Below are 25,872 nucleotides of genomic sequence, written 5' to 3'. Positions count from 1 at the left end.
TGACATTACAGCCTCCCAGGCAGCTTCCCCTGATCTCAGACCTCTTGACCCTGGTGGGGGGGGGGGAGCTGCACCCAGGCTTGCAGACTCTCAAACTATCAGCATGGCTCATACTCGCAAACAAGGGGCCCCTGTTATGCAAACAGGTCCTCGACATTATCACAGAGGCCAGAAGGCCCAGCACCAGAAAATCTTAAGTAGGGAAATGGAAAAGATTCTGATCCTGGAGCCAGTCCAGAGGGGGCAGTACGTCACAACCTTCCATCCCTTTTATCCTGGACTACCTAACCGAGTTACTCAATAGTGGCCTCTCCTTCTCTTCTACTAAAATCCATGCCTCAGCCATTTCAGCTAATTTCCATATAGACCAGCCCCTCTTCTCACAGCCTCTGATTAAACAATTCCTCAGAGGGGCTTCTAATATCAGACCTCCCAGAAGGCCACCCACACCAGCCTGGGACCTGAGTTATGTTTTAGAAAAACTAACCTTGCCACCATTCGAACCTGCTGCTTCAGCAGAATTGAGATACCTCTCCTCGAAGACTGCTTTCCTACCAGCTATCACCTCAGCCAGAAAGGTTTCAGAATTTCAGGCACTCATAGCAGTGGAGCCCTTCATCAATTTCCATGCAGACAGGGTCTCCCAGAGGACTAACCCCTCCTTTATGCCCAAGGTGGTATCTGATGTGACCCTCAACCAGGCCATACATCTACCCACCTTCTTTCCTAACCCTCAAAACAAGAGGGAAACAATTCTGCACTCACTAGACATGCACGGACAGCTCAGATACTACCTGGACCATACTAAACCCTTTAGAAAAACAGACCAGCTTCTTGTCAGCTTTGCCCCAGGAGCAGAGGGGAAACCCATTTCCAAATGGATATCACACTGTATCCATTTCTGCTGCAGACTACATGGGAAATCATTCCCTAAGTCTATTTGTACCCGTTCCACTAGGGCAGCCTTCACTTCCACAGCATTCCTCAGAGGAGTTCCCACCAGGGACATGTTGGAAGCTGCCACCTCTGTTCATTCTTTTACAAAGCATTACCACCTACCTCTTTTCTCTAAGGCTAGGTAGGGGAGGGTTTGCCTCTGCAGTTATGCAGGGCATGCTGACCCATGCGTAGGTCTCCAACTAATCCTTCCACCCCCTCCTCATCTTTGGGAATCCTCCCACAGGCGATGACTGCAACAATGAAACACGAAGAACATAGTACAGTTGTGTACACTTACCATAAATGTAGATGTTCAAGAGTATTCACTGTTGCAGTCCTGGTTTCCCTCCCTCCTTCCCCTTATATCCTCTTTCCTTAGCGGGGCATAAGTTTCTCACGGTGGCTTTTAGCTACCAGGACCACTGTACCATATTTTCTTGTGCTTCTGATGGGTTAGGGCAAGAAGCACTGATGTAATGGTGTCAGCTACCTTGCTTTGTAGCACTGACGACCTGACGTCAAGACTACAGGCAACAGCAGCTGACACAGAAAAATATTGACTCTGGCATTCGGGCTGGCCGAGGGCTACCACAGCAGGGAATAACCCACAGGTGATGATGGCAACAGTGAATACACTCAAACATTTACATTTATGGGAAGTGTACACAACTGTACTTTTTCCAATGGGCAGTTTTGCAACCTCAAATACATCGACTGCATCGCATCGAATGGGTAGTGTAGTTCGAGTATTTGAGTTCGGAATTTTGATGGAGATTGCGGTTCAATGAGGAACAGTGAATTAACCCATTTCCTCACTGTAGTGGGATTTCGGAGTTGGTATATATAATTTGCAGGGGGGGGGGGGCAGGAGGGCCCAGGAGGCCTTGCTACCCTGAAAAATAGTAAAATATATGTACCGTTGACTATGGAGTGTCACGGTACGGTAAGCTGTATAGCATGGGTGATTTACATCACCTCCTGCTATGTAGAATACATTAAATTATGGGTGTTGATATATTCAGTTTCAACCTGGCCGCAGTTTTGCTGTTCCAGATTCAGTATTTCAGGTTGACCATGTGACCGGTCAACCTGTGTGGTTTCAAGGCTTCAGTAGTAAACTATATGTTATATATATACCAATTCCGGGATTGCACTGCAGTGAGGAAAAGGGCAAATTTATAAAAGGTTTTGTTTAGTTTACATTATGCAGTGTGGTACTTCCTTCTTGTTGGCTTACTTTCACAGTTCGATGAATGTCTTTGTGGCTATTGCCAGCTATGCCAGGAGAAGTAGAGCAGTGAATGTGTAACATATGCCAGCATAGCTAGCTGGAGTTTTGTAAAGAACTATGTTATTTGTATGTCAGACCAATTTGTACAGATGCTTGTGTTGAAAAATGTATTTGTAAAGCTGCTTGTGTTAAAATGTACCAATAGTGGGTCCTGCTGGACAGAAAAGAAATGCACCTTTATGTCAGATTGTAACTGCTGAAATTAATGTATTGCAACAGTGGATACTGGAAGAGAAGAGGCTGATGATGTTCGTGTTTCACTGTTGCAGTCATTACATTTGGGTAATCTGCTGACAGGTTGCCCTCAGTTGGCCTGAATAACAAAGTCTTGGGTCCTGCGTCGGTTGCAGTCTACTCTTCCATGACGTCAATTCGTCAGGGGTATAAAACATGCAGGCAACGCCATTTTATTCAGTCTTTCTTGCTGCGTGGTGCCAAAAACAGAAGCAGTTTGCAAGTGCCAGTTGGCCGACTCCTGAAATTTTCGCATTCGAGTTTCAGAACCGAAGTCTTCAAACTAAAGCTAAGTACCTCGTTGGGGAAATTTTTCTTGCTCCTTACCAATGTCAGTAAAAGTTAATAATTGCATTACTTGTGGGAAGCAAATACCTCATAAGGATTTTCATTTGCACTGTATTCCTTGCCTATGCCCAGATCATAACGTGCCTTGCTGTCGGTTTTGTGCTAGATTTAACCAATGCATTATTAAGCGTCGGTATGATGTTCATCGTGTTACATTGCTGCAGTCATCATACTTGGGTTATCCTGCCGTCAGGCGGTCCCGCAGTTGGCCCGAGTTCCAAAGTCTTGGTCCGGCATCGGTTGCTGTCGCTTCTTCCCTGACGTCAGTGCGTCAGGGGTATATAAGATGCATCTGACACCATTTTCTTCAGTCTTTCTTGCCGCGCGGTGCCTGAAGCAGAAGCAGTTCGCAAGTGTCGGTCGGCCAATTCCTGAGATTTTCAAATCGAATTTCAGACCGAAGTCTTCATAAAGCTAAGTACCCCGTTGGGGAACCTTTTCTTGCCTCAGTCCGATGTCAGAAAACGTTAACAATTGCATTTCTTGTGGGAAGCAAATACCTCATAAGGACTTTCATTCTTATTGTATTCCTTGCCTAGGCCCAGACCACGACATCACAGGTTGTCGGTTTTGTGCTAGGTTTAATAAACTAACTATTAAATGTCTGTTTGATTTCGCCCGACATTATTTTGGTATGAAATTTAATTATAGCATGCAGTCGGAGCAACCGACGACCGGAATGCATAAAAAGCGCAAAGATAAGGACAGGCAGCCGAAATCCAAACCAGACTCCGAGGCCTCTGCTAGGCCCGTCTCCGGTTTTCAGTGAGGCGCCTACGCAGCCCTTGACAACTGCTGATTTAGAACCCCAGGCGACATCCGATTCACAAGCGGAGATTGCTAGGCCTCCACAACCTTTACCTTTAGGCCCTTCCGACTCCATACCTGAAGGAGATTCTGGTGCAGTTGGAAACGCCTTTCGTTGCAGAAGGTGTCTTCAGACTGACTACACTCACTATTAAATCCTATGCAAAACTGAAAACTCCTTTAAAATCAAAGAAGACTGTACAGCAGTCTCCTGTACAAGGCCCCATGCCTAAGAAACAGATGCTTAAGACTTAATTACCCTAATCAGGGGTTCCCATCCCCCTCCTGATAAAAGGCCAAGGCAGGAGGAGGACTACGCTTCCTCTGACCAGGTTTCAATTTCCTCATACTCTTCTGAGGAACAAGAATATTCCTTTCCCCCTTATGAAGATTCTGATGCTGAAGAGTCTGTCCCTTCTGCATCTCCCCCAGAAGACTATTCTTTTGGCGAAACCTTGCATACTATGAGGGAACATTTCCACTGGGAAGGCCAGGATTACTCTGATTCTAAGAAAAGGCTCCGAGAGTTCCTTTTACTACCCCAGCACAGACCACTTGCTATTCCACCTGTGTTAGACATTGTGGATGATGATTATTCAGAGTCTAGCCTTAACCCAGATTCACTACCTCCTGCACCAGCCAAACCAGACCGATACTACAGAGTCCCTGACTCACACAAATTCTTGTATAAAAGCCCTGTTGCTGACCCAGAAACCATTTCCCAGGGTCCCAAAAGGGTTAAGGCCTCTATTGCTAAAAATCCTGTGCCCTCTGAAAGGGATTCTAGAGCACTAGACAGATGGGGAAAGAAAGTATGTACCTCAGCTACTCTAGCTATGAGGGCCTTAAATTGTCAGTTCCACATGCTGAAATATCAACAATATCTGATGTCTCAATTAAAACAAAAAATGCTCGCACATGCAGACCAGCCAGATTACAAGGAAATGCAAGATTTTTGCATTCAGCTGTACAAGTGGGAAAACATACTTTGCAATGTGGATTTGATTCATTGGAAGCTTCTTGTAGAGCAGCAGTGACAGGGTCTGTCATACGTAGGCATGCTTGGTTAAAGGAACAAACTCTACCTGCTCATGTTAAAGCAAAGTTATTGGATGCACCTTTACAGCAGGATGTTTTATTTGGTGTAAAAGCAGAAGAAGTTTTAAAGAAAATGGAGGATAAGGCAAAATCTATGCAGATGGTCAAGGATTTTTTACAGGTTCAACCCCCTCATTTCAGCAGAAATTGGCCAACCAAAAACTGGTCCTTTCCAGCTTCTGCCAGACCACAGAGGGGCAGATACAGATGCCCAAGAGAGTCCAGCCACAAGGCTCTTACCAGCCTCGACAATGGAGTGCCACAATCCATGAAGGTGGAGAAGACAGGTCTCAAACTACCAGAAGACATACACAATGACTTACCCCGCAGACTGCCAAGCTCCCTTGGGGGGAAAACTAGCACTTTTTACAGACAATTGGCACATCATCACAAAAGACAAATGGGTCCTAAATGTTGTATCTCAAGGATACAGATTCCACTTTCACACTTTGCCAAGGATAAAAGGAATGCCAAACCTGCCACCAAATCAATGGGCAGAGGCTCAAAAGCAAATTTCAACTCTCATGGACATGAGAGCCATTCAACAGGTTCCTACACAGGAGCAAGGACAAGGATTTTACTCAAGACTGTTTCTAGTTCCCCGAAAGGACAAAGCCTGGAGACCCATTCTGGACCTCTCAATTCTAAACACATACCTGGAAGTACCCAAATTCAAGATGCTAACACTACAGCAACTTCTTCCCATGCTGGGCAAGAAGGCTTGGCTAGTAACATTGGACCTCAAGGAGGCATACCTGCATGTCCCTATCAGACAAAATTGCTGAAGATACCTCCGATTTATTGCAGGTTCAACCCATTACCATTTCTCTGCACTGCCCTTTGGCTTATCTACTGCGCCCAGGGTCTTCACAAAATGCCTGGCACCAGTAATTGCATACTGCAGACAAAGAGGGATTCAAATACATCCATACCTGGACGACTGCCTTATTCAAGCAGAAAGCAAGGACATTCTATTAAAGCATCTGACGTTTGTCAATAACCTACTAAGTTGCCTAGGGTACACAGTAAACGAAAAGAAGTCAAAACTAGTGCCCCCACAAGACATAATATTCCTGAGTGCCAGCTTAAATACAATGGCCCAGATGGCTTATCTCACGCCAGACAAGCAAGGACAACTGACTGTATACTTATTTTTATTTATTTTTTTTATTTAACATTTGTTGACTGGGAATGTCCGACTAGGTTCCACAGATCCTGTTTTCAGCGGAGGCCCGGGGAGAAATGCTCCAGAAGCATGTCTTTATACTTCAAAATGATGGCAACAAAGACCCAACTCCCTGCAAGAAAAATTCTGCAGGCCTTGGGATTCATGGCATCTTGCATACTACTAATACCATTTGCAAAACTGCATATGAGGAAATTACAATGGTACCTGAAAAGCGTATGGTCTCAACACAGCCACAGCTTGGAAACAATAATTCCACTCATTCCCTGCCTTCAGCAGGAGATTCTATGGTGGGCTCAGGCATGTCACCTCAACAAGGGTCAGCCTTTTACCTTACCCACAGCCAGGCAAACTATAACAGATGCATCAGATTATACCTGGGGAGCACACATGGCAGGACAGTGTATTCAGGGCAAATGGTCTGCAAACCAAAGGCATCTACATATCAATCAAAAATAGATGCTAGCTGTACAAAATGCCCTAACAGCTTTCAAGGACCTCTTACATCCAGGACAACTAATAGACGGACAACACCACAGTGATGTGGTACATAAACAAGCAAGGGGGCACACACTTCTACCCCCTATGCAGGCAAGCAATGACCTTGTGGAACACAGCACTGACCTACCAAGTTCAACTACAAGCACAGTTCCTGCCAGGAAAGAAAAACACACTGGCAGATGATCTAAGCAGAAACATCACAGATCCTCACGAGTGGAAACTAGATCCACAAGTATTCGCAATGATCGCTCAAAAATGGGGGAGTCCAGACATAGACCTGTTTGCTTCCCCCCAAAACTACCAACTACGGACATTCTGCACAAGGACATACCACACACTAGCTTGGACAGTGGACACCCTCTCTTTCAGTTGGAAAACATTGACAGTGTATGCCTTTCCTTCACTGCCTCTTCTGGCAAAGGTACTGCTGAAAGCCAGATTAGAGAGGCCACAAATGATACTCGTTGCTCCAGACTGGCCACGCCAACACTGGTATCCAATACTAAGGAACATGACTCAAGGCCCACCATGGATTTTACCTACAATTCCTCACCTGCTCACTCAGCTAAACAATCAGATTCTACACAGCCAGCTCAAGACTTTAAATCTTGGCTGCATGGCAAATTGCCTAAACAACCAGTCAACACTTCTCTCTAAAGCTGTGATGGACGTCATTCTGGAGGCCAGGAGGCCCAGCACCAGGAAAGTCTATTCAGACAAATGGAAAAGATTCCGTGCTTGGAACCAGGCTAAAGGCCAAAATCCCCTTGTCCCAAATATTCCTCAAATTCTTCAATATTTAATTGAGATGTTGCACAAAGGACTTTCCTTCTCATCTATTAAGATCCACGCCTCAGCTATTTCAGCTCAGTACAACACGGATCCTCCTATATTTTCACATCCATTACTAAGACAATTCCTCAGAGGGGCTAAGAACATAAGACCGCCCCCAGAGAGCACCAGCCCCTACTTGGGATCTCAACTTTGTTTTGGAAAAACTTACACTTCCACCCTTTGAACCAGCTTTCACGGCTGATCTACAGTTCCTGTCATGGAAAACTGCCCTGCTACTAGCAATAACTTCAGCACGAAGAGTCTCAGAACTACAGGCCCTAATGGCAGTGGAGCCTTTCATCATTTTTCATCAAGACAGAGTCTCTTTACGAACTAACCCTTCCTTTATGCCAAAGGTGGTATCCAGTGTGGCCCTAAACCAAACCATTCATTTGCCCACCTTTTATCCAAACCCCCAGAACAAAGGGGAAAGGCTCCTACACTTTTGGACATTCACAGGCAGTTACGTTACTACTTGGATAAAACTAAGGCTTTCAGAAAATCTGACCAGCTCTTTGTATCCTGTGCTGCAGGATCTCAAGGAAAAGCTATCTCAAAACAGACCATTTCAAAATGGATAGGACATTGCATCCGTTTCTGCTACACACACCATGGGAAATCTGTACCTGGTAACATCAGGCCCCATTCCACCAGGGCTACAGCAACATCAACAGCCTTCCTCAGAGGGGTACCAACAAAGGATATTTTGGAGGCTGCAACTTGGAGTTCATTGCACACCTTCACCAAGCACTATCACTTACCTCTATACTCTAAAACCAGAGCTGGCTTTGCCACTGCAGTTCTGCAGGGCCTTCTAGCCTCTCCAAACCCTGTTTACTTCCACCACCTATCCTTAGCTTTGGGATTCAACCCAAGTGTGATGACTGCAGCAGTGTAACACGATGAACATAGTACAGTTTTGTACCTACCATAAATGTAGATGTTCGAGTGTTCACACTGCTGCAGTCCAGGTTACCCTCCCTCCATCCCCTCTGAACTAGCTGGACTTACCTATACCTTTCTATCCTATACAACCTTTGTGGTGTATTTGCTTGTGACTGAAGGTAATGTTTTATTTTTATATGTATATTTTTTATATAACAATATGTTTTGCCTACCTATTGGGGGCACCTGACATCTGGGGCAAGAAAAACTGAAGAAAATGGCGTCTGATGCATTTTGTATACCCCTGGCGCACTGACGTCAGGGAAGAAGTGACAGCAACCGACACCGGACCAAGACTTTGGAACTCGGGCCGACTGTGGGACCGCCTGATGGCAGGATAACCCAAGTGTGATGACTGCAGCAGTGTGAACACTCGAACATCTACATTTATGGTAGGTACAAAACTGTACTTTTTTGCTTCTAAATATTTTGGATCAAGATTTAATTATCCTGAAATGTCGTTGGTTAGCAATCCGATTACCAGAGTTCACAAAAAATGCAAAGAAAAAGACAGAGACAGACTGTCAAGGCCCAAAACCGACGACGAAGCTTCTCCTACGCCAGTCGCCTGTTGACCGGTGCTCAGTGAGGCGCTTTCGCAGCCCCTGATACCCGCTACTTTTGAGACACAAGCCTCTACCAAGACCCCTTTGGAGTCTGGTATGCCGCGAGATTCTCAGAGTATTGAATCTGTGGATGTGTCTCCCTTGGATTGGTCTGGAGCCGCTGAGCAGGCACCGGCTTCTGAGGGTGTTTTCAGGCCTCAACATTTCTATATTAAACCGACTCCAGCCTCAAAAACAAGGTCAAAAACATCTTCTATGTCTAAAAAACCGACGCATGAGCCACGGGCTCAGGCCCTTATGCCTAAAAAAACAGATGATCAAAATGGCTGAGGACTTAATTACCTTGATCAGGGGTTCCCAACCCCCCCCCCCCCCGCTAAGATGCCTAGGCAAGGCACTGATTGTGAATCTTCAGATCAGGGTTTCCATTTCTTCCGATTCCTCTTCTGATCAGGAATTTTCTATTCCACCCTGTGAGGATTCTGATGCAGAGGAGTCCATCCCATCTGCATCTCCTCCTGAGGATTACTCTTTTGGAGAGACTTTGCATACTTTAAGGGAACATTTTCATTGGGAGAGTGAGGACTTCTCCGAATCAAAAAACGAGGCTTAGGGATTTCCTTCTTCTTCCTCAGCATAGGCCTTTGGCAATACCTCCTGTATTAGACATTGTTGATGATGTATTTTTGGAATCAAGCATAGCTCCTGATTCCCTACCTTCGGCTCCTAGTAAGCCAGACAGATATTATAGGGTTCCTGACTCCCACAAATTTCTATTCAAAAGTCCTGCTGCTGATCCTGAGACTATTTCACAGGGTCCCAAGGGTGTAAAGGCCTCTACAGCCAAAAATCCTACCCCCTCTGATAGAGATTCCAGGGCGATGGATAGATGGGGAAAGAAGGTTTATACATCTGCAACCTTGGCAATCAGGGCCTTAAACTGCCAGTTTCATATGCTTAAATATCAACAGCATGTTATGAGCTTACTGAAACAGAAAATTATGTTGATTTCTGATTGTGTGGAAAATAGAGTTACAGGAATTATTGCATTCAGCAGAACAAGTTGGAAAGCATACTATGCAATGTGGTTTTGATTCCTTGGGGGCCTCTTGCAGGGCCGCAGTTACTGGATCTATGATTATTAGAAGGCATGCCTGGCTCAATGAGCAAAATCTGCCTGATCATGATAAAGCTAAATTGTTGGATGCACCCTCGCAGCATGATACTCTGGTAATAAGGCAGAAGATGTTTTAAAGAAAATGGAAGACGAAGCTAAATCTATGCAAACTGTAAAAGATTTCTTGCAAGTGCAGCCACCCAGGTTCAGTAGGCACTGGCCTACTAAAAACTGGTCCTTTCCTATATCCAACAGAGCCACTCAGGGCAAATCCAGATGCTCAAAAGGCTCCAGATACCAATCACAGGGTTCTTACAGGTCAAAGCAATGGGGAGCCTCCACCTCCAAATCTGGAGGAAACAAAGCACAACCCTACAGTAAGCAGTCTCAGTGACTTTCCTCTACCTTCACCAAGCATTTACCTTTTGGCAGCCCCCTTGGGGGGGGGGGGGGGACTAGCCTTCATGCTCAAAATTGGCAGTTAATTACCCAGGACAAGTGAGTATTAAAGATAGTATCCCAGGGGTACAGATTTAATTTGCATACTTTGCCATTTCCAAACAGATGGCCAGATCTGCCACAAAATCAGTGGGCAGAGGATCAGAAGCAAGTTATGTCCCTCATGGACATGGGAGCTATTCAACCAGTACCAGAAAAGGAAAAAGCACAAGGTTTTTATTCAAGACTTTTCCTGGTACCCAAAAGACAATGCCTGGTGTCCAATACTGGACTTATCGATTTTGAACACTTTCCTGGACATTCCAAAATTCAAAATGCTGACTTTACAACAGCTACTGCCTATGCTGGGTAGGAACGCTTGGTTAGTGACTCTAGACTTAAGAGGCATACCTGCATATCCCAATAAGGGAATCGTACAGAAGATACCTCCGCTTCAAGGCAGGTTTTTTACATTACCAATTCTCTGCACTGCCCTTTGGCTTATCTACTGCGCCCAGGGTCTTTACAAAGTGCCTGGCACCAGTAATTGCATTCTGCAGGCAAAGAAGCATACAGATTAATCCTACTCTAGACGACGGTCTCATTCAAGCAGAGGACAAGGAGACACTCTTCTACAACATCTGGCGTTTGGAAAAAGGCTTCTAACATGCCTAGGGTACACAATAAACGAAAAGAAATCCCAACTGGTACCCTTTCAAATAATTACATTCCTGGGTGGAAGCTTGAATACAACTGCCCAGAAGGCTTACCTTATGCCAGACAAAGGCAACTGATAACATACTTCAAATGGCAACAAAAACCAGGTTTATCTGCAAGACAAATTCTGCAGGCTTTGGGGTTCATGGCATCCTGCATTCAACTAATTCCATATGCGGGACTGCATATGAGGAAACGTCAGTGGTACCTAAAAGTGTTATGGAATCGACATTGTCACAGTCGGGAAACGATTCCTCTTATTCCCTGCCTACAGTTTATTTGGTGGGTAGAGACATGTCACTAAAACAAGGGACTCTCATTCACTCTACCCCCTGCCACCCAAACCCTAACTACAGACGCAGCAGATTATGCTTGGGGGGCCCACCTGGCGGGTAAATGCATTCAGGGTAAATGGAGCCCAAAACAAATGCATCTGCATATCAACCAGAAAGAGATGCTAGCTGTTCAGAATGCTCTGACAGCCTTCAAGGACTTGCTTCATGCAGGGCAACTTCTGATAAAGACAGACAACACAACAGTTATGTGGTACATAAACAAGCAGGGGGGTACACATTCCTATCCCCTTTGCAGACTAGCCATGGCATTGTGGAATACATCTTTGACTTACCAAATACATCTTCAAGCTCAATTCCTGCCGGGAAAGCAAAATACTCTGGCAGACAAACTAAGCAGAAATCTTATGGACCCACACTAATGGAAACTGGATCCGCAAATCTTCAGCATGTTAACACAGAAGTGGGGGAGCCAGACATAGATCTATTTGCCTCTCCCCAAAAGTATCAGCTGGACAAATTCTGAACAAGAACTCATCACAGAAAAGCATGGAAAGTGGATGCCCTATCCTTCAGTTGGAAAAACCTATCAGTCTATTCTTCTCCCCCTCTGCCTCTTCTCTCCAAGGTCTTACTAAAAGTCAGATAGGAAAAACCAAAAATGATCCTAGTTGCTCCGGACTGGCCTCGCCAGCACTGGTACCCAATTCCAAGGAATATGTCTCAACTTCCTCCTTGGTACTTGCCTCAAATACCTCATCTACTGTCTCAGCAGAAGAATCAAATTCTGCACACTTCGCTCCAAACTCTGAATCTTGCAGCACGGCTGATCATTTAATTATTCAAACAACACCTCTCAGTAAATCTGTGATAGATGTAATTTTGGAAACCAGAAGGCCTAGTACTAGAAAATCTTATGCTGATAAATTGAAGAGATTCTGTGCTTGGAACCAAGCACAAGGAACAGACACAGCAAAGCCCACTATTCCTCAGATTTTACAATATTTGACTGAGATGCTTGACAAGGGCCTATCTTTTTCTTCAATAAAAATCCATGCATCTGCCATCTCGGCTCATTACAACACAGAGCCACCCTCTTTTCTCATCCTCTGCTTAAACAGTATCTTAGGGGGACTAAAAATTTAAGGCCTCCCAGAAGATCACCAACTCCTGCATGAGACCTCAATTTTGTGTTGGAAAAACTCACCCTGCCTCCTTTTGAACCATCAGCTACTGTGGATATAAAATTTCTATCTTGGAAAACAGCTTTTCTCTTGGCAGTCACTTCAGCAAGAAGGGTTTCAGAACTACAGGCTCTCATGGCTGTGGAGCCTTTTATTACATTTTACCCAGACAGGGTGTCCCTCAGGACCAATCCTTCTTTTATGCCTAAGGTGGTATCCAGACAATTCACCTGCCAACATTTTACCCAAATCCACAGAACAAGGGGGAGTGGATTCTACATTCATTGGATGTACACAGACAACTAAGATTCTATTTAAACAGGACCAAATCTCTAAGAAAGTCTGAACAACTACTGGTAGCATTTGCTGCAGGGTCAGAGGTGAAGGCTATTTCAAAGCAGACTATTTCTAAGTGAATAAGCCACTGCGTTCATTTCTGCTACTTGCACCATGGTAAACCTGTGCCCAAGGGGATCAGGTCACATTCCACCAGAGCTACCTCCACCTCAGCAGCTTTTCTCAGAGGGGTTCCAACCAAAGACATTCTAGAGGCTGTTACTTGGAGCTCTGTTTATACCTTCACAAAGCATTATCATTTGCCTCTCTTCTCCAAATCCAGGGCAGGCTTTGCCACTGCAGTTCTGCAGGGCCTTATAGCCGCTCCTAATGCTATTTAGCTCCATACTCGCATCCATAGGTTTGGGATTCTATCCAAATGTAATGACTGCAACAGTGAAACACGAAGAACATAGTACAGTTGTGTACACTTACCATAAATATAGATGTTCGAGTGTATTCACTGTTGCAGTCCGGGTTACCCACCCGCCATCCCCCTTTTCTATAACTTTTCTTTCCTTCACTATATTCTAAAGCCTTTGTGGTGTATTTGCTTTTAGATGAAGGTAAAGTTTATGTTGCTAAAAGTGCATTTACATATATTTCTGTTTATTTTTCTATATATATGTATATATATATTTTTTTGCTCCCCATTTGGGGGGTACCTGACATCTGGGGTAAGAAAAACTGAATAAAATGGCGTTGGCTGCATGTTTTATACCCCTGACGTCATGGAAGAGGAGACAGCAACCGAAACAGGATCCAAGACTTTGTTATTCAGGTCAACTGATGCAGGACCCAAGACTTTGTTATTCAGGTCGGCTGAGGGCAACCTGCCAGCAGATTACCCAGATGTAATGACTGCAACAGTGAATACACTCGAACATCTACATTTATGGTAAGTGTACACAACTGTACTTTCTTCGTGTTTCACTGTTGCAGTCATTACATTTGGGTTATCTGCTTGCAGGTAGCCCTCAGTCCGCCTGATTAACAAAGTCTTGGGTCCTGCATCGGTTGCTGTCCTTCTTCCATGATGTCAGATCGTCAGGGGTATAAAACATGCAGCCGACGCCATTAAATCAGTCTTTCTTGCCGTGCGGTGCCCGAACCAGAAGCAGTTCGCAAGTGCCGGTCAGCCACTCATGAAATTTTCGTTTTCGAGTTTCAGAACCAAAGTCTTCAACTAAAGCTAAGTACCCCATTGGGGAAACTTTTTCTTGCTCCTTACAGATGTCAGTAAAAGTTAATAATTGCATTACTTATGGAAAGCAAATATCTCATAAAGATTTTCATTCGTACTGTATTCCTTGCCTAGGCCCTGACCACGACGTACCTTGCTGTCGGTTTTGTGCTTTATTTAATCAGCACAATATCTGTCGTCGGTAAATTTTCGCCTCTAAATATTTTGGTTCTTGGTTTAATTATCCAGAAATGTTGTCGGTTAGCCATCCGACTACCGGGATTCTGAAAAAACGCAAAGATAAAGATAGAGACAGGCCGCCGAGGTCCAAAACTTCCGATGATGCTTCTTCTAAGCCAGTCGCCAGCTCGCCAGTACTTAGTGAGGCGCTTTCTCAGCTCCTGATACCCGCTACTTCAGATTCGCAGGCCTGTACCGAGACCCATTCAGAGTCCGGTATGCCGTGAGATGCTTCAACTATGGAACCCGTGGATGTGTCTACCTTGGATGGGTCTGGGGCCGCTGTGCTGGCACCGGCTTCTGAGAGTGTATTCAGACCTACGGACTTGCATATTAAACTGATGCCTCCTTCTTCACTTAGGCCTAAATCTTGAACCATGCCTAAAAAACTGACACCCAGGCCACATGCTCAGGCCTCTTTGCCTAAAAAAAACAATAAGAATGGCTGAAGATTTAATAACTCTAATCAGGGGTAGCCAACCCCCTCTTTCTAAGAGGCCTAAGACTGAAGTTGTTTATGAATCTTCTGACCAGGATTCTGTTTGTTCTGATTCTTCTGATGATCTGGATTTGCCCTTATCTACTTATGAGGATTCTGATGCAGAGGACTCAGTTCCTTTTGCTTCCCCTCCAGAGGATTTTTCTTTTGGGGAAACCTTGCATACTCAAGGGGAGCATTTCCACGGGGAAAGCCAGGATTTTTCTGATTTAAAAAAGGCTTAGGGATTTCTTACTCCTACCTCAGCATAGGCCTTTAGCTATTCCTCCTGTACCTAGATGTTGATGATGCTTTTTCAGAATCTAGTTTGGCCCCTGATTCCTTGCCTCCTGCTCCCAGAAAACTTGACCGATACTACAGGGTCCCTGAGTCACACAAGTTCCTTTTTAAATATCCTATTGCAGATCCAGAGACTATTTTGCAGGGGGGCCCAAGGGCATCAAGACTTTTACTGCTAAAAATCCTACCCCTTATGATAGAGACTCCAGGGCGCTGGATAGATGGGGTAAGAAGGTTTACACTTCTGCAACCTTGTCCATTAGGGCTTTAAACTGCCAGTTTTATATGTTAAAGTATCAGCAACATGTTATTAAATTGCTTAAACAGAAAATGATGTTGATTCCTGACTGTGTGGAAAATAAAGAATTACAGGATTTAATGCATTATGCTGAACAAGTTGGAAAACATACTTTGCAATGTGGTTTTGATTCATTAGAGGCCGCTTGCAGGGCTGCTATTACTGGATCTGTGCTCAGAAGGCATGCTTGGTTAAAGGGGCAATCTTTGCCTGATCATGTTAAAGCTAAATTGTTGGATGCTCCCTTAAATCGGGACTGCCTGTTTGGCAACAAGGCTGAGTAAGTTCTTAAAAAGATGGAAGATAAAGCTAAATCTATGCAAACTGTTAAATATTTCTTACAAGTTCAGCCTCCTAGATTTAGTAGGCACTGGCCCTCTAAGAATTGGTCCTTTCCAGCCCCTTCCAGGTCTTCTCAAGCCAAACCCAGACACAGCAAAAGCCCAGGGGATACACAGGACTAAGCAGTGGGAGGCCACCACTTCCAAATCTGGGAGTAATAAGACTCCCCCCTATGGTTAACTGTCTCAGTAACTTCCGTTTAAAATTCCCAGGCACTTGTCAACTGACTGCCCCTTTGGAGGGAAAGATTGCTCTTCATGCAAAGAACTGGGAACTCATTACCCAGGACAAATGGGTTTTAAATATAGTGCCCCAGGGATACAGATTTCACTTCCACACGTTGCCAACACCAAGCGGGTGGCCGGACCTTCCCCCAAATCAGTGGGCAGAGGCCCAAAAACAAGTACTTTCCTTCTTAAGCATGGGGGCTATTCGACGTACCGGAAGAGGAAAAGGGACAAGGTTTCTACTCAAGACTTTTCTTGGTACCCAAAAAAGACAATTCATGGTGTCCTATCCTGGACCTGTCTACTCTAAACACCTTTTTGGAAATTCCAAAATTCAAGATGCTGACTCTTCAATTACTTCCTATGCTGGACAAGGATGCCTGGTTGGCAACACTAGATTTAAAAGAAGCATACCTCCACATCCCAATCAGGGAATTTTGCAGAACATACCTACGCTTCAAAGCAGGCTACATGCACTATCAGTTCTCTGTACTGCCCTTTGGCTTATCTACTGTGCCCAGGGTATTCACAAGCTGCCTAGCTCCAGTTATTGCATTTTGCAGGCAAAGAAATATTCAAATGTACCCATACCTGGACGATTGTCTAATTCAGGCAGAAAGCCAGGACATACCTTTGAATCATCTGGTCTTTGTACAAAGGGTTCTAACTTGCCTGGGGTACACCATAAACAAAAAGAAATCACACCTGGTACCCTGTCAACAAATTATATTCCTGGGAGCAAGCTTGAATACAACTTCCCAGATGGCTTACCTCACACCAGAGAAACAAATTCACTTGACAACCTACTTCAAACAAGTGGCCACAAAAACCCTGCTATCTGCAAGACAAATACTGCAAGCCTTGGGGTTCATGGCCTCTTGCATTCTTCTAATTCCATATGCAAGACTGCATATGAGGAAACTGCAATGGTATCTAAAAAGCCTATGGTTTCAACATTCTCAGGATCTTGAAACAATGATTCCTATCATACCTTGCCTAGAGGCCGGCCACCAAAACAAGTGACTACATTTCACACCACCCCCTGCAGCTCAAACCCTAACAGACGCATTAGACTATGCATGGGGGGCTCACCTGGCTGGGAAGTACATTCAGGGCAAATGGAACCCAAGTCAAATGCACCTGCATATCAATCAAAAAGAAATGTTAGCTGTACAGAATGCTCTGACAGCCTTCAAGGACCACATTCTTTCAGGACAACTTTTGGTAAAGACGGACAACACCACTGTTATGTGGTACATAAACAAGCAGGGTGGTACACATTCTTACCCCCTCTGCAAACTAGCCATGGCATTGTGGAACACAGCCTTGAGATACCAAGTGCACCTACAAGCTCAATTCCTGCCACGAAAATTAAATACACTGGCAGATGGACTAAGCAGAAACCTCATGGACCCACACAAGTAGAAACTGGAACCAAGGATTTTCAACATGTTGACAAGCAAATGGGGGAGCCCCGATATAGACCTGTTTGCCTCTCCCCAGAACTACTATTTGGACAAATTTAGCACAAGGACTCACCACAAGCAAGCCTGGAAAGTGGATGCTCTGTCCTTCAGCTGGAAAAACCTATCAGTCTATGCCTTCCCCTGTCTGCCTCTGCTTTCCAAAGTACTACTAAAAATCAAACAGGACAAACCAAGGATGATTCTGATTGCTCCAGACTGGCCACTCCAGCACTGGTACCCCCTCCTGCGCAGTGTGTCACGGTTATCCCCATGGCATCTGCCTCGGACTCCTTCCCTGTTGTCTCAGCAGGAGAACCAGATTCTGCACCCTCTGCTTCTAACACTGAACCTTGCAGCCTGGCTAATTACATAATCTCTTCTCTACAATCTCTCAGTAAACCTGTGATGGATATCATTTTAGAGGCAAGGAGGCCTAGTACTAGAAAATCGAAAAGATTTTGTGCCTGGAACCAATCTCAAGGGATGAGCACAGCAGTGCCCAATTTACCTCAGATTTTACAATACTTAACTGAGGTGCTTCACAAGGACCTGTCTTTTTCCTCCATTAAAATCCATGCCTCAGCCATTTCAGTTCATTATAGCACAGAACCTCCCCTCTTCTCTCATCCACTGCACAGGCAGTTCCTCAGATGCGCTAAAAAATTTGAGACCTCTCAGGAGAGCTCCAACCCCAGCCTGGGGACCTTAACTTTGTTTTGGAGAAACTCACTCTACCTCCTTTCGAGCCAGCTGCTACTGCAGACTTAAAATTTCTTTCTTGGAAAACAGCTTTCCTTTTAGCAATTACTTCAGCTGGAAGGTTATCTGAATTACAGGCCCTTATGGCAGTGAAGCCTTTCATCATCTGTCATGTGGACAGGGTGTACCTCAGAACCAATCCATCCTTCATGCCCAAGGTGGTGACCAGTGTGGCTCTTAATCGGTCTATTCATTTGACAACCTTCTTTCCCAATCCACAGAACAAAGGGGAACGGATACTGCAGTCCTTAGATGTGCACAGACAACTTAGATTCTACTTGGACAGGACTAAACCTCAAAGAAAATCTGAACAACTGCTGGTGGCATTTGGTGCAGGGGCAGAGGGGAAGGCTATTTCAAAGCATACCATTTCTAAATGGATAGGCCATTGCATTAATTTCTGTTATAAGCACCATGGAAAACCTATCCCCCAAGGGATCGGACCTCACCCCACCAGGGATGCATCTACCTCTACAGCCTTTCTCAGAGACGTCCCTACCAGGGACATCCTAGAAGCTGCTGCCTGGAGCTCTCTGCATTCTTTCACCAAGCATTATCATTTGCCAATTTTCTCTAAATCTAGGGCTGTCTTTGCCACTGCAGTCTTGCAGGGCCTTATAGCTTTTCCTAATGCTATCTAAATTCCTCCACCCAACCATAGCTTTGGGAATCTACCCAAATGTAATGACTGCAACAATGAAACACGAAGAACATAGTACAGTTGTGTACACTTGCCATAAATGTAGATGTTCGAGTGTATTCACTGTTGCAGTCCTGGTTACCCTCCCTCCAGCCCACTAACTTCTTTTGGCTATACCTCTACTTTCCTTTACTATGCTTAAAAGCCTTTTTGGTTTATTTGTTTTTTTGTTGGAGGTATATCATTGCACTTTTTATTTAATTGCTCCCTATTAGGGGGGCACCTGACATCTGGGGCAAGAAAGACAGATGTAATGGTGTCGGCTGCATGTTTTATACCCCTGATGACCTGATGTCATGGAAGAAGGGACAGCAACCAACACAGGACCCAAGACTTTGTTAATCAGGCCGACTGAGGTTCACCTGCAAGCAAATAACCCAAATGTAATGACTGCAACAGTGAATACAGTCGAACATCTACGTTAATGCTAATTGTACACAACTGTACTATCTCACTCCAGCTAACTTTGAAAAATAGTCTGAAATTAAATGAACTGGTTTAGGCATTAAACATTGTATCTTACAGTTCTGAATGCAGCCAGAGACGCAATGTCTGTGAAAACAAGGACCAAGAATCCTGCTATATTGTCCTTGGTAGTGAACTAATTGCTACCCTAGAAGGGTGGAAGTGTTAAAATGGTTTTATATCTTCTAGATGCTATAACACATCTCAGCAAAGCTCCATCTGTGTGTATGGTAACACATATGTGTTGGATTCTGGTTCAGTTTCTAAAAGGGGGTAGTGTGGGAACCAGAGTGAGATGATGACCAGATATATGTGATGTTATTCTGTAATCCAGCACTGAAATGATGATTTAATACTAGATGAGACAGAAGTCTCAGGGCAGTCTGTTTTTAAAACCTGACAAGGATCACTCACCTACTTCATCTTGCCTTGCTTTAGTAAGTAACCAGGGAATAGTATTTCGTTAGATCAGTCAAGAAAATATAGTGAGATTAGTTTAGTGTTTTTCTGTATCTGTATGAATCTGTCCATCTGTGTTATTTTTAATATTACCTGTGATTGAAACTCTGGTGTTTATTGTAAATAGTTATTTAGTATTTACATGTTCTTTTATTATTTATTATTAAATATATTTAACATTTTTCATTGTGGCTGGTCTTTTAGAGAGTATTTTAAACTTTGAGAGTACTTATATTTGGTGACGCTGTGGCCGCTTCTGAAAGCCTTGCTGCATTGGTCAAATACTGCAATTTGTATTACTGTTAATTTCACTCAGTATAATTGGGTACCCTTGTAAGAACCTTAGAGAAGCTAGCTTTGGAGTGTTCTGGTGGTAGTGGTGGAACTACCTTATAGTCTGGGCATAGCTGGTAAATCTGTGCTAGCCTTTCCCAGGTGTGTGTGTGTGTGTGTGTGTGTGTGTGTGTGTGTGTGTGTGTGTGTGTGTGTGACAAAATCAAATCTCAGAGTGTGTGTCAGCTACTTAGAGCATGGACACAGAGCACTGGTTTCACAGAGAGGTTGGTAGAGGACTTTGCTTGGGACACACAGCTGAGGACTCAACAGCTGTGTCAGTGGGGAGTCTTATTGGCGGTCTGGAGAGAGAAAGAGACAGAGAGAAACAGAAACCCATATTGAGTGTGTTCCCTGTGTGCTCTTAAGGGAAATTCTGCTTGGTGCAGGGAGCTGCATCTGAAAATACTGTGTGTATCCATTTTTGTTACAAATGAACGTCCCTCTCCAGTGTCACTGGTAAGAATTAAGGCTCCTTCATTACTAGCCCAGAGCAGGGACGTCAGTCTCTACGATGGTTTGACTGTTCGATAAAAGGGGCATTTGAGGGTTAGTGTGTGTTAAATAGCTGTTCAATGGGTAAACATAGACCCAGTCTTAACAGCTGTTTGGGATATATCCTGTATGTACGGATAATACTTAAAAACTTTTTCCCTGAAGTAATGCGTAAGAACATTTGTGCAAGGGCAGTCACTATGATAGTAATTCTTCAAGGGAGTCGCTTGTAAATTATAAAGTACCTACTAACCACCCCGTTCTTTGGTAGAAATCAGAGCTTGGATTACTTCAATCACGTGTTAAATGTAGTTCTGGGGATTGTTTGGTCAAAGGAATACTTATTTGAATAAACAGATGGTCAAATATTATGACCGTCAATGCAAGAGTTTCACTGTAACACAGTTGTCCTTTTCTGATATATCAATTTGTATGTTTTTTGAATGCAGTAACAAACATATTTTTTTCTTTTACCATCATATGCACTCAAAACAGTAGTCCAGTCCATTGTAAAGTAGTAAAACTATGTAACACCATATTTGATCTTTTTTCATAACTCAAGACAAACTTGTCTGTAATCCAGGGGTTGAGAAAATTTTAAAGACAAGTTTGTGATGATTATCTTTAAAAGATTTGTCTTTTGTTGGTACTCTTGTATTTTTATATGGTGGTTGAGGACTGAAAACATGTTTTGCTGTTGATGCACATGTAACAACACCATGCTAATCTCTCCTCTGTCATAATCTTACAGGAACAATTGTCTCAGGTCCTTGATGCAATGTTTGAGAAGAAAGTAAAACCTCAGGACCATGTTATTGATCAAGGAGATGATGGTGATAATTTTTATGTAGTGGAAAGGTAAGATGTGTTGCTACTGTCTCAGTGTGAAATTATTTCAGCTATGTATAAACTTGAGTCCTCTACATTTAATCTCTCTCCATACTGAGAGTTACGGTGCTTTACTTTTGCATAAGTTCTTTATAGAAGCCCCCCCCCCCCAAGGACTGATTATTCCACATCTCTCTCTTCTTTTCTACTTAACTGTCCTTTTTTGTGTAATCCCAGTTAAAAAGTTGGTGCTGACTGTTATATAGGGGCTTTCTTGTTATAGGAAGCATAGGATATGCAGTTTTTTTTCAGTATTTTGCTTGCCTTATGTGAGCTACTGCTGGTTTACTTTTGAAAGCTGGTATGAGTCCCTTAGAACCTGCTTTGTTCTTCCTTCTTTTCTTTCAAAGTTATTTTTTGATCAGAGGTTAAAACATATGCCAGCTGGGGCCTCCATTGGTCAGCAAGTCAGTATTTTATTGTTTCTGTCATCTTACTAATATTTTTCTCATTCCTGTGTTTTTATAAAAAAAAGACTTAATTTCTTTTTTATTACATAGTGACTTCCTCAGAGAAATCTGTCAGCAATGGCTCTTGCAGTTTCATTTGTAGTGCTTATTTTTTAAGAACTTCTCAGATGGTAAGTAGTTATTGTCAATGTATAATACTTAGTTTAAGATTAAAAGGTTATAAGTTTTTCTTTTGCAGAAGAAATTTTACAGTTGGGGAAAATAGGCATTTGTGGTTAATCTCCTGTTTGCTGGACTCAGAGGAACAAAGAACACTCAGAGTGGAGTGGAGGTAAACTTTAACAACATAGAAAGGATAAAATCATTCACCTCAGTCCACATTGTTGTGTGTTAAGAAGGCTGTGTCAGTATGGATGGTAAATCATGATCCTTTGGAGAGAGAGGGTAAGAAGCACCAGATATAAGAAGAGTCCTATCTTTTTTTCTCCTCAACTTAAAGTTGAGGGGCACAGAAATGGGATTTGCTTCGCTCCTGAGGTTAGGAGTGTTAGGCTGGGAATGGAGCAACAGCCTATTTCTGTATTGCTCCCTGAACTTGAGGGGTTCCAGATTGGGAAATAGCACTGGGCACTAGATTACTCTTCTATGGCTCTGAGTCATTGCCTGTCCATATCTGACGTTCTTTATTTTTGATAACTGCAGTATTACTCAAAGAATCTGTAGATGTTCTTTATTTGATACTTTTGCTATTGGATAAGCTGTTTGTGGACATATCTTGCCAGGGATTGGGACAGTATGACAGATTTCAAAGCTTTAGGACACCCTTCCACGCACCCTAGCCAGTGTACAGCTTGAAGAGAGCAGTGTAAAATCAGTGGCTAGGGCATGAGTACTTCAGAACATTCTTGCCTTCAAAGTGAGCTGATACCTGCAGGCTTTGAATGGTTGACAGTCGCCTAGTGCTCCTTCAGGGCTTTGAAAATGAGTATCCCATTGGGAAATAACTTCCACTTTATACATTTTTAAAAGTTTATTTTTCCTGTCAGAAATTTATGCCTGATGATAGGACTGGTGTTTAGTGGTTGTCACTGAAAACTTTTACCTCAAATTCTTGGATGTTAGTCAGGGTTCTCTGTTAGGGAATGCCTATCAAATTACTATTTTTTTCTTGGAAAAAAAAAACTTTTCTGTCAAAACTGGCAGCTTGGGGATAAGAATTGTGGTGTTGGGAGGTCATCACAAAAAAAAAAAAAAAAAGGTATTTTTCCATTCAGTTTTTTTTTCACTGACTGTCCTAAGCTACTTGTCAGTCAATTTTTTAAGAAGACTGATGGTCATGGCTCGCAATAGAGATTCCCTTCCAAATTATAACTTTTTTGTGAGGAAATGCAGTTTTTCTCACAAATTGGTGTGGTCTCCTTATGTGGTGTTACAGCATGAGGTAGCCATTGTAGGGTACATTTGCCCTTGAATGTGGAACATTGAGAGAGAAAAAAAATAAACTCACAGAAGGAAAAGGTAGTTGCAGTTGATCCCACTAAGAAGTGGTGCTGAAGGTTGTCTTTAGTAAAAGTGACCATAATGAGAAATTGCCAACAATATCAGGCGTTTATTCAACAAGAAATTTGTTTCTTTTCTCAAACTTTTCTAGTTATTTTTGGAAATAGCACAGTGCTATTTTGTTTGACAGAGGAAAAGTGTACCGTTGAGGTTAGCTGTATTTGTCAAAACCATTTTGTTAATCTGTGTACTTCACTAGCATTTACAATAATGCTACTTTTTCTTTTCCACCTTCAAGGGGTCAGTTTGATATTTTTGTTACTAAAGATGGACAGACTCGCTGTGTTGGTCGATACGATGATCGTGGAAGTTTTGGAGAGTTGGCACTAATGTATAATACTCCTAGAGCTGCTACCATTGTTGCAACCACAGATGGTGCCCTGTGGGGGATGGTGAGTTATGTTTTTTTTTCTTTGAGGTAAAATACATGTAGTCTTTGAATAAGAGGTGACCTGGACACACAGACAGTGATAGCAATAATATTTGATTGCTCCTAAGTCCCCTATTTCTTAGCTTTTGTTATTTTTCCATTGTTGTAATGTCCTTCATACCAGGTACTTGCCATTGTGAGACAGAACAGCCATTATTAACTTCATTGTGTTCCAGTCTTTATTAAGTCATTCATGTCACTAGTGTTCTGGAATGTCATGCCTTTGTATTGCAGAACACTGAGCATGACCTCTGAACCTCACTAAATACAGGTAAATGTGCTACTGAAAGCAATATATTAGCTAGCACTTCATTGTCTACCATTGCCTTTGGTGTAACGTAAGTCAAAAGTGGTGTTCATCACACTGATTCTTTCATGGAATCATCATGAAAAGTGCATCAGTGTGCCAGTGAAGTAAATCGCAGTCATTAAGACTGCATTGACCACATTTTTCGGCAAATCTTGTTCCCCTGATGTGCTTACTACCCCCCCCCCCCCTTCATCATTTGTTGCACTAGAGATGAGGAATGCTTTGTCATGCAGTAGAAGCTTTGCCACCATTGACCATACTATTGTACCTCACTTCGAATCAGGTTTCCTTTTTCCTTGAGGGGATTTGACCATATGGAAAGACTGTAGGTTTATTTGCTGCATCACAGACTTCTAGTTCACCTTTTGTTGCTGTATTACAACAGTGTAAAGCCATTTGGTTGTCATTTTTGAGTTCATGCATACCACCTGTGTGCATAATTTATTTTTCTTAAAGCAGCTTTTTGTTCTGGTTGTTTAATTTTAGATGAGTAATTATGCTGATAAGCTAAGCCACTCAGAGGAGTGGAAACAAAAGGAAAGCAGAAAGACATTACTGCATCTAGTGCACATTTCATATGAGACATTTGTATTGATTTTTTCATTGTAGATTTACTAATAAAACGTTATTTTTGCTGGGTGTTGTGCCCTTCCTACGTCCTGCAATGTAGGGGAGGTGGTGAGCTCCCCCCCCCCCATCCATGTTAATTATACTAACTCTGACTTCTTGCTGCCTTGGAGTACAGGCACTTCTTGGTTTTCTGCCATGTCAAGTATTCCTTTTAATCTGAAGAATGTAAGTTTAGTTAGCAGGGTGTAGATACGTATCCCACTGTTGTGAATCAGACTGAATCACAGTCCCTCTGCAGAACATATATTTTTTGTATTTTTAGTAAGTAAAGTGCATTGTTTCTGCCACAGCTTTAAGGAAGTTTGTTTAATATGTTTTTCATCCTGTAGTAGCTGACACAACCTCTACATTTATCAGTTTCTTTATTTTTTTTTTACTGTGAATTTTTTTGGTACAACCAATTAAGTAGTATTACAACACAATATTTTTCTTGGCTTTTTATCAATTAATAACACATATCAAAAAGTAGTAGTTATTTGGAACACATACTTTCTAATAACGAACACTTGTGTACCAGAGAAAGTTGTACAGTATATTAAAATTTAAATAAGTAAATACATAGGAAAATGCTCACATTGTGGTATGTAATAGTCTTAAAATTGTTATTCATGACTGTGATCTTTCTCTTCCTGCCAAGCTCAGAGACATATGTTTTGATATATATTAATTCTCGTATCTTGACATTTGACAAGGAAAGTTCTTTTTTTTTTTTTTTTTTTTTTATTTCCTTCACAATTTGAGGTCTTCTTTTGTAGGGGATTCCTTTCTTTTCCAGTTTCTAGTGATTGTTTTCTTAACTGCTTGAAATAACCAATCTGCCAAAACTTGTGTCCATTTCATGATTCCCACTATTTTAACTAAGTTAATCATCTGGAAAAATGCTTGATTACCAATTTTCCAGGCCAAATAATATTTCACAAGTTTTGCATTCCTTCATTAAGTACTTCTAATTTAGGACATTGCCAAAATTGTTAATAATATTCCAAATTCATTAATCCTTTTCCAGTAAACAGGTATAAGGCTTGGATTGAAAAGCTAGCCAGAGACATGCTCAGCAAAAAAAAA

The 25,872-nt window shown here is 42.8% G+C and overlaps 1 protein-coding gene across 1 annotated transcript in view; it reads left to right on the top strand.

Annotated features, from left to right (window-relative positions):
- PRKAR2A (protein kinase cAMP-dependent type II regulatory subunit alpha) overlaps nt 1-25,872 on the top strand; it is a 1,557,926-nt gene that overhangs the window by 630,749 nt on the left and 901,305 nt on the right. The window contains exons 5-6 of the mRNA XM_044078589.1: nt 21,331-21,437; nt 23,676-23,829. Of these exons, the coding sequence (XP_043934524.1) occupies nt 21,331-21,437; nt 23,676-23,829 (261 nt within the window). The remainder of the gene's footprint in view (nt 1-21,330; nt 21,438-23,675; nt 23,830-25,872) is intronic.

Source organism: Protopterus annectens, chromosome 7.part1, assembly GCF_019279795.1.
Source record: "Protopterus annectens isolate FY-2018-M chromosome 7.part1, PAN1.0, whole genome shotgun sequence".
Classification (NCBI taxonomy): Eukaryota; Metazoa; Chordata; order Ceratodontiformes; family Protopteridae; genus Protopterus; species Protopterus annectens.
This window is presented reverse-complemented; position numbering and strand designations above follow the sequence as displayed.